Source organism: Tupaia chinensis, unplaced genomic scaffold (assembly GCF_000334495.1).
Source record: "Tupaia chinensis unplaced genomic scaffold, TupChi_1.0 Scaffold000346_1, whole genome shotgun sequence".
In the NCBI taxonomy this organism is placed as follows: domain Eukaryota; kingdom Metazoa; phylum Chordata; class Mammalia; order Scandentia; family Tupaiidae; genus Tupaia; species Tupaia belangeri.
The window spans coordinates 120,900-130,765 of NW_006159840.1; the positions used below are offsets into that span (position 1 = coordinate 120,900).

Genomic DNA, 9,866 nt, shown 5'->3' on the forward strand with positions numbered 1-9,866 from the left:
AGGAATGTACTGCTCAGGGGAAGCTGAGCCTACACAGTGACTGTGGTTTGGATTCCAGACCTGGTCAGTCTGAAACACACCAGAAGTGTGTGTTAGTGCCATGACCTGATGGGCTGGAGTACTGGAGGAAGTAGATTGCAGTGTGGCCAGACCCCGGAGGGTGGTCCTCTCTCTCTCTTCCTGTCTTGTTCTCACTCTTGGTCTGACTTTCAAGTGTGTGCACATACGACTGTATCATGAATAGACACGGGGAAGGGAAAAGGTACCAATAGACTCGTGGGACTCCTGAATCTTTAGCGACTGGCTTTCCCAAGCCTGTACCGATGTCTGCAGCACATCAGTGTTACGTGGCGTTGCCCTATTTGCTTAGCAAAGAGCTCAAAGTGATGTGTCAGTGGATCAGAGGTCTCTCACTTTCTGCCTGGAGCAAAATACCCTCAGTAAACAGGCACATGCTAACTGGGGGAGAGTCTTGTCAACAGCCAGGGGCACCGAGGGGCTTCTGAAGCAGCTGAGCATTTTCCCAAGGAGCTTTTAATGTGTCAGTTGGGCTCCCTTGAACTCAGCATCCCTAACCACCATGAATTTCAGGATTTGGTAAATGAAAACAAGTCATAAATAAATTCGTTGAGAAGGGCCTTTTCTTTTTCTCCCCCTAATATGAATGAAAAATTGAGTAACTAGAAAAAAAAAAAACACAATTGGAGACCACAGGTACGACATTCGTTCATTTTATTGTGTGCAGATTTGCCTGTACTCTCCTAGCTCAGCCACAGTATGAAGAAGCTGGTAGAGGCCCAGCCTGCTGGTCCAGCCAGTGATGAGCTGAACTGCAGTGCTGGAAGCTGCATGGCCGACTGCGGGTTCCGGCCACCAGGTCAGCCTCAAACACACTGGGTGTGTGCGTGTGCCCAAGAGCCTGATGAACTGGAAGGATGAGGAAAGGGGATAGTGGTGTGACGAGACTCTGCCAAGGGTGTCCCTCTCCCTCTCTTTCCTGTGTGTGTGCACACACTATCATAAGTTTAGAAGGAACAAGAAGCTAAAAGAAGCCTTGGAGATGTTTGGCCAGATGGCTGTTTGCAATGGAATTTGAATCTCCGTCTCCTGATTCCCCCAGGCTGTGTTCTTTCCACAGCTTTTGCTGCCAGACTGATGTTGAGATTTGATTAAGACAGGAGACGGTTATGTAGGATGATCATGTACTCATTCATTCACGGTCATAAATGCTTATCTTTCAACAGGAATGAATGAGTGTCCACGATTCATTCAATAAGTATTTACTGAGGATTTACTCTGGGCCAGGCATCACGTACACACCGGAGTGGGAGTCGGGGTGAGCGTGGGTAAACATACATGGTGGTGTAAGTGAGAACATGATGTGAAGGCACTCACTTTCCTCCCTGTGTTACTCAAGTGTCCCCCGGTGTTCTGTATACCTGGTCTGTAGAGGCTGCATCTCTGTCACTCATCAGTCCTCAGGGCCCCTCTTGGGAAACTGTCTTCTAAGTCAGTGTGGGAGCGATAAGGTCAGTCCACTTGAAGGTGTAGATAGAACTGCTCCGATGCTTGGGACCAGCAGTTGGTGTAATGGCTATGTCGCTGGACTCCCATGTAGTCGACTGTGGTTCGAGTCCCAGACCTGGTGGCTTAAACTCATGCCAGGTGTATGTGCTTACATGCCCAAGATCCCGAGAGGAGAATGGAGAAGAAGGGATTGTGGCATGGCCATTCCCCCTGGGGGGTGATTTCTCACTTTCTGTCTCTCTGTCTCTCTCTGTCCTTCTGGTGAGTGCATGTGCACTATAGTAAAAATCTCTCTCTCAAAAAAAAAAAAAGAAAAAGAGTGAGACCTACTGCTCCGATGCTCAAGGGTGGATCTCATGTCGACTCAGAGTGAGCCTTACTACCTTACTGACCAGGTGGAGTCCCACAAGACCCTTGCGAGTCTGCATATTTTAAATTGCACAGACAGCACAAAGACCTGCCCCTGGTAAGGCTGTTCAGAGCTTGTGTAAGAAAGGAGAGGCTTACTTTTGTTACTTGGATGAAGCAAAAACACTTTAGAGTAGGAAATGCATATTTTACTCCACAGAGAAAGCTTAATGTGGTTTCTGAAAATGGGGATTTTGCCTCTTTTTTTTAACATCATTTTTTTTTCAACTCAGGGTATTTAAATTTCCTTTGACCCATCAGGAGAAGTTTGAATGGAAATATGCCTTTAGAATTGGCATGTCTGGGTTTCTGGAACCGTTTTGTCAACCGGGAAGGTAGATTTGGAGAATACTGAGGTTTAGTGGTTAAAACAAAACTGAAACAAATCAATGCGAAGAGCCCCTCCCAGCCCATTAGTCCCGGGCCACCTCCTAGAATGCACAGAGGGCTTCCCTCTGCAATGCTGGGCGGGGGCATCAGGATCGTGCCAGCCCCGGCCTGAGAGCCAGTGCAGCGGAAGCAGCCCAGGTAGCCTCTGAGTACAAGTATCATTCATATGTTTTAATTTCCTTTTTAAAAGGAGAACAGTATCTGTAAAGTTTGACCAGACTCACTGATGTATGCCAGACCCACTGCATGAATTGCCTGCAGAGATTTGCCTTAAATAACTTCACAACCACTGCATCAAATGTGCACAGTTGGGAAAACATGGATGGCGGAGTGAAACTGAGATCTGGAAACTCATATGTTCTTAATTGTGCATATCTTTTTTTTTTTTTTTTTTAAAGAAACCTAAAATTGAAAAGAGAAAACTCCTGAAGGAAATGTGAATTACTTTAGAAGGTTAATTTTACCACAAAGCTAGTTCTTGCTTCCTGTGTAATCAGTCCCAAAGTGGCTAAAGGCGCTGGATTCCCATACGGCCGACCACAATTGGAGTCTCAGACCTGGTGGCTTGCTTTCTCGCTTTCCCTTTCTCTCTCTCTCTGTCTCTCTCTGGTCAAATTAAAAAATAATAACAAGTAGAATTAAATAAATAATTTTTAAAAATTAATCTCAAAGGAAAAAGTACCTCCCTGTGCTGTGAGGACAGAGAAGCCTTGACAGTCTGGGCATCTCGGGAGCCCCGTGTCAGTGCAGCAGTTTCAACAGGCAAAACCCTTTGCTCTCTGGATATAAAAACTTACATTTTTAATTTATTTGTTTTTAATTTTTGTTCTGTTTGGTTTTTGTTATAAGGCACATGTGTTCACCAGAGACACAGAGAGAAAGAAAGAGAGGGAAAGTGAGAAATGACCCTCCCACAGGGGGGATGGCCGCATTGCAGACCCTTCTCATCCATTCTCTGGGGATTTTGGCCATGCATGCACACACAGTATGATTCTCAAGCCACTGCATCCGGGACCCGAATGGTGAAGCTGGCCTGTGGAATCCAACGTCCATTACTAACCTTTTTAAAACACAGTGCATTTTAATTAGTACAGATACTCTTTAGGCCTGCTTTAATCAAATCAAGACCTTGTGACATACAGTGTGATGCTCTTGCTAGCCAAAACCAAAGGACAAGGCTCTGCACGAGCTCCCTGAGCTGGGAGAGCTGCTGCTGCCAGGGCTCTTCGTCCCCTGTGCCTATGAGCAGCTAAGCGCCAGAGAGCATCCCAGCATCCAGAGACCCGGAACCAGGAGAACCCGGAGACCAAGCGCAGATACAGCGCCGCGAGAGGGCACAGGGCTTGGCATGGTCCAACCATCATTTTTGTCTTTTAGCTTATGAGAGAAGAGTAAGATTCTTTGGGACTTGGCCTCTCTCTAGGTGAGCTAGCTGACTCAGACAGTGCGCTTCGGAGCACATTCTTTGTTCCAAGACAGTTTAGCGCAAAGCAAAGCCTTTCTCCACGCCTTTTCCACTCTCCTTCCTGGACTTGCCTCTGTGTCTCTGGTGAGCTCACCTTCTCCCTGCCAGCCAAGAGTGCATCATCACTGAGTCAGACACCCTGCTCTTCTCTGTGGTCTCTGTGATAAGAATGAGGTCTGAACTGGAATTCTGCTCTAGTGTTCTCCACTCCAGCCTCTCCCTCTTGGGCTGGGGAGCCCCAGGGGGCTCCTGAGCCTCCGGCTGGACCAAGAGCAGGATCTGAGTGGAGTGTCTCACCAACGACATCCAGGCTGCACCTAGTGCTGACCATCCCAGTGCTGAGACACACTCTCTGAGCACTACCTGATATACTCCCCCTCCCCATTGTCTGTCTGTCTGGGTTACATTAACTGTATTATTTTGAAAAGTGTCCAAAGGTGAAAGTTCAGAAAAAAATGCAAAGAACCACCAGTGGTGTCTGAATGCGTTTTTGAAAAACAGGACTCAAAGCCCGCCACTGTCAGTGGGAGTAGGTGCCCAGTAGTTTGGGGAGATGTTTCATTACCTAGAAACCAAATCCATGTCTTTTTAAAAGATGTTTTCTTCCAATTTCAGGTATTATTTTAAAGTTCAGGCCAAGAATCCTCATGGCTATGGACCTATCAGCCCTTCAGTCTCATTTGTTACAGAATCAGGTACAGTCAACTCCACTTCTGGTTTGTCTATTTTATTTTTCTTAAATGAAATAATCTATAAAATGACTATACTACAATAAAAATTAAGAAGTAAGATTCTTACTTTTCTGGTGATCCATATTGGATATTTCTTTATAAAATAAGCATTTTGTGGGGTACCAACAGGTGGCATGGTGGTTAAGGCACTGGATGCCCACATGGCTGACCATGGTTCAACTCCCAGACCTGGCAGCTTGCTTTTTCATTTTTTTCTCTCACTCTCTCTCTGGTGAGCACACTTTCCCTCTCTCTTTCTGACACTCCCTGGTGAGCATGCATGCCCTGTAGCAAATTAAAATAATAATAATAATGGTAAATAAAGTTAAATAAATAATTCTTTTGAAAAATAAATAAAATAAGCATTTTTTTCCTTTTAGATGAAAGCTTAAATATAAACTTATAAGTAGTCTTCACTGGTTCCCTGGACAGCAGAAAGGCAAATCCCAATGAAAAGGGTAAAAATCTAGTTTTTAACCATGTGAGAAAGATCAGTTTTAATCTATCTGCACAAAATCTAGTTGAAGAGTGGGGAAAAAAAGGTACTGTAAACAGCTGAAGAGCACCATGCCTCGTGGCTGGAAGGCTGGAGCTGCACAGGGGACAGTGCAAGTGAGACCCAAGGGGAGCATTCTGCAGGCTGACTGAGACGGAGTTCTGTGAACCTGTCCATGTGTTAAAACTCATAGGATGTATAACTCTAAAGAGCAATGTACTATATGATAGCTTTTTGAAAAAAAAAAAAAAAAACAAAACAGAAAATAGTCCATGTTTACCTAGTGTATGGCATTTTATAAACATGAGTTTTTTGCTATAGCAGATTTCCTTCAAAAGGTAGTTTCATATTTCCTGACATGGCTTTTTTTGGGCAAGGGTGCAGACGTGTTAAAGAGCCTTGTTAACATATGAATGGCAAACAGTAACTGCACGTACTTCAAGCTATACTCCTGAATGCATTTTGAGGTGTGTCTGTACCAAGGAAGCCATATCGTTGTGTGTTATGTTTGGTTGCTTCTCTATTATTACTGAGCAGTTTCTCACGGTGACTGTGCCACAGGTTCTTTATCCAGTTTTGTCACCTGCTGATAACCATTTGAGTTGCTGCTGCTTTGGAGTTGTTACAAACAAATATGCCATAGCCATTTTTGTACACCTGTTTGTATGAGTGTATGTGTTCCTTTCTCTTGGGTAAGTATCTAAGATGGACTATGTAACAGATGCATGGTTACTTTTTCAAGGAACTGTCAAAAATGTTTTCGAAGATAGACTTTAGAAAAGGAGTGTGGATTATTTTATAGAATCCAATATCAAAATCTTATTTTCAGGGATCCACAGCTGCTAGGTAAATACAAGGCAACATAACCAGAGAAGAGTAGGTAGCAAAAAGGAAATACTTAGAAAGTAAAACTAAGGAATTGCTTTGGAGTCTATCAAATAAACCTTAAGCTTTTCCTTTATTCCAGTTTGGTTAATTCTTTCAGTTGCAATAAACATTTCAACAACTGCATGGTTGTGAAATACAATACAAAGTTAATGATTTCTTTTCATTCTACAGACAATCCCCTGCTGGTTGTGAGGCCACCAGGTAAGTGTCTCCTTTTAATAATCTTGACATCTGAGTAATCAACTTGAATATTAGACATGAGATTGCTGTGACTACTCACAAATAGAAATGCTAGACCACTTTTGCATTTATTTTTGTGACAAATTCCACAGTTGCCCTGCACCCTTCCTCCAGACCCAGGGAAGCGATGACCTGGGACTTTTTTGGTAGGGCTATGACAGTGAAAATCTGTGAAAAGCCATGGTGAGATAGCCAACAGTTATCAAGTAGGTACTTTATTTACATAATCTCTTTGAATATTTTAAATTGCAGGAAAGATAGCGGAGTGCATTTAAGTGTACAACAAAGCTTTACCTTGTTTTTCAAACCAACTAGGAAAACCCTGTGGCATAAATTCCATGCAGGTGTTTTGAGTGGCAAGAAGAGTAGGCATCTGTGTGAGGGACTTGGGGAGAGGCTAGCGCATCCCAGAGAGCACAACCACTATTGCAGCTGACTTCCCTTGAGGTGTGAAGGCTTCTGTTACCTCTGAGGACACCTTATGAAAGGGCAAACACCTGAAATATGTTCAGGTAGAAGGATTTTCCTCCCAACATATGTGGGTACAAAAGAGGAGGAAGAGAGAGAGTGCTCATTCAGGAGATGGGAAACTGCTCAGAAAAGCCTTGGGGTGGGGGAGCCCACTGAGAAGGCCAGTTTTCTGGACTTAGTGCAAGAAGAAGCACTGGAGCACCCCAACTGAGTGGGTGTGTCTGTGTTGTTAGGTGGTGAGCCCATCTGGATCCCATTTGCCTTCAAGCATGATCCTGGCTACACAGACTGCCACGGCCGGCAGTACGTGAAGCGGACATGGTATAAGAAATTCGTGGGAGTCGTTCTTTGCAATTCACTGAGGTACAAGATCTACCTCAGCGACAACCTGAGAGGTAGGTCTGGGAGGCTGGCTGGCTGGGGAAGGTGTGGAAAGGCTTGATTTTATGAGGCACTATCTTGACACAGCAGGTGCATCAGAAGGTATTTGAGACTTGGAGCTACGATGACTTACTCTGGCTCAATAGGAACCAGCTTCACTGACTCTCTTTTGGGGGTTACTCGTTTTTACATTGTCTCTCAATAATTTAAAAAATCTGTGCAGTGGGAACGAAGTTGAAAATATGTCAGAAATGTCACATCTGAGGCTGCAGATGGCACAGCAGTAAAAAGTGTTGCTCTGTGAAGTTGACTCGCCTGGAGAGGTTCCAGGTTTGTGTCTGGAGACCTCCCTGAGTATGCCAGGCACACGTGTGCTCACAATCTGCTGAGGCCGGGGTGGACCCTGGTGCCAAGACCCCGGTGGGGTCAAGGGTATTGCTGTAGTTTCTTTGTCATTAATTCCATAGTAACAAGTATGAGCATAAGCTGGATGAATTGAGGAAAAGTTCCTGCTTCCAGTCCCTGCCATCACAAGTTTTCAGGAAAAAAAAAAAGTAGCAGTTGGCATATCAGCTGTACTGTTTGCTCCATGTCGAGATAAAGACCACACCATTTCCAGCGTGGTAGGGCTCACAACAATACCTGAATACCTGGAGCTGCCAACACTTCAAGAGGCCATTTCTACCCAGCTGGCTTTGACTCATCCACCTACACACTCATGTTTTATTTGAAAACTTGTTCAACCTTTGGCTTTTTAGTATACCCAATTTTTTTTTTCTTTTTGGAGAGGTTTTTGCTATAGGGCATGTGTGCTCGCCAGATAGACAGAGACAGAGAGATAGAAAGCGAGAAATCATGGCCACGCCGCAATCCCTTCTCCTCCATTCTCCTCTCGGGATCTTGGGCATGCACACACACGCGCCCGGCGTGAGTTTAAGCCACCAGGTCCGGGACTCGAACCGCAGTTGACTACGTGGGAGTCCAGCGACATAGCCATTACGCTAACTGCTGGTCCCGTGTATACCCAACTTTTAAATTCTCCCTTAGCTGGCTTGTATTTTGTCACTGGTCAGTTGTGGTTTTTTTTTGTTTTGTTTTGTTCTGTTTTTGTTTTGTTTTAATTTATTTTTTACATTTCTTTTTCTTCCTAGCAGTTATCATTTAAAGGTAGTGTCAAAACAAACCTCCCTGGTTCCCCTGCTCTGGCACTTTCTGTATGCCCCTCCCAACGACCACAGTCTGTCGTCTGTCTACGGTTTCCTTCCTTCTCCCTCCGCCCTCATCCTCCCTGCTTCCCGGGCACAGTATCTCTGGTGTCCCGGGTCTGGGAGACAACCTCGCCCTACTGTGTAGCTGCGGTTCAGGACCTCGGACAGCGACCTGTATCGTGGAGGCACACCCTCTAGTTGTGTGTGAAAATGGGCTCTTCCATTTTTACAGACCTTCCTGCTTTTCATAATTACAGTTTTCTATCATAGTTGTCTCCATTTGTTTTTTTTTAAATGAACACTTAGAGGCTGAAACTGCCTGTAGGAGTAGTATCCGGTTACTGAGTATTTGTCACGTAGTTAGCATGCATGATGTGGCTGGATTCTTGCAGCCTTTATGAGATTGTTGCCTTTGTCGACGTCTTTCAGACATAGCAAGTCCGGCACACAGTTTAAGTAATGTTCCCAATTCAAATGGTCTCCAAAGCTTGTACTAACTCCTAAACTAGCCTTGGCATTCTTTGAGTAGGCACTGACCCTTGAAATTCCCTTATGCAGATACATTCTACAGCATTGGAGACAGCTGGGGAAGAGGAGAAGACCATTGCCAATTTGTGGATTCACATCTGGATGGACGAACAGGGCCCCAGTCCTATGTGGAAGCTCTCCCCACCATTCAAGGTAACGTGCACAAATGTCACGTGGAGGGTTGGAGTGGCGATTAACATAGGGACGAAATTCACTTAGCCTTGCCTTTGATTTGCCATCTGACGATGGGTCCTAGGATCACACTGGACCATAAAAATAAAAATAAAGAATCAGCAAAGTATCAGACCTCATCCTCTCTCTCAGGAACATGTTCTATAACTGAGAAGAGAAAAATAAATAAGTGAGGAAGCACTGAGAGTGAAACTCCGAAAGTGCAGATAGTGACAAGAGCACTGTCGTGTGATGCCTGATTGTCAGGTAACTGCGTATTATAGTCACCGTTTGAATTCAAAGGACACAAACCACTCAAGGCTCTTAAGGAAGGTTTTTGCAAGAGATAGAGTCTGGACAGAGTCTTAAAGACTGGATGAACATGCAAAGACAGAGGGCCTTCCAGGTGAGGAAAGGCATGAGGGAACGCACAGAGAAGGCAACGGTAAGCGTATGTGAGCCACCCTCATATGCTTCAGGGGACAGGATACCAGCCGTGTGCTTACGGCATTACATGCCAGGGAAGAGGACGCTAATCTCAGAGGTTAACAACTTGTACTTTGTTATTAACTCCCTCACCCCTGCAAACAAATAAACAACAACTGGCAAAACCCCCCTGTGTTTTCCACTATGCCCTCATTGCTTAGCAACCAGGCATTTTCAGGACATGAGATGTTTGATCCACCAGATTTTTCAACTTGAGGGAAAAAAAATACTACAACCTGCTATGTGAATTACCCATTTTCAAAGAATTAAAATACACTAAAAACATAAAACAGTAAGATAAGTGTATTAGTCAAGATTCTGTCATCAAGAAAAACACAATCAGTAGGCACTATTTATTTAGTTATTTATTTATCTATTGAGAGACAGATTTTAAGGAATCTGCTCTTGGAATTGTGGAGATTGAAAAGTCCTAAATCTGCAGGATCGACTGTCAAGGTGGAGACCCAGGGAAGAGC

General features: G+C 44.4%; 1 protein-coding gene across 1 annotated transcript in view; it reads left to right on the forward strand.

Moving 5' to 3' along the window:
• The window catches only part of FNDC1 (fibronectin type III domain containing 1), a 97,865-nt gene that overhangs the window by 86,113 nt on the left and 1,886 nt on the right, over positions 1 to 9,866 (forward strand). Inside the window, 4 exon segments of the mRNA XM_006152238.3 lie at positions 4,406 to 4,485; positions 6,077 to 6,106; positions 6,850 to 7,011; positions 8,764 to 8,886. Coding sequence (XP_006152300.1) covers positions 4,406 to 4,485; positions 6,077 to 6,106; positions 6,850 to 7,011; positions 8,764 to 8,886 — 395 coding nt within the window.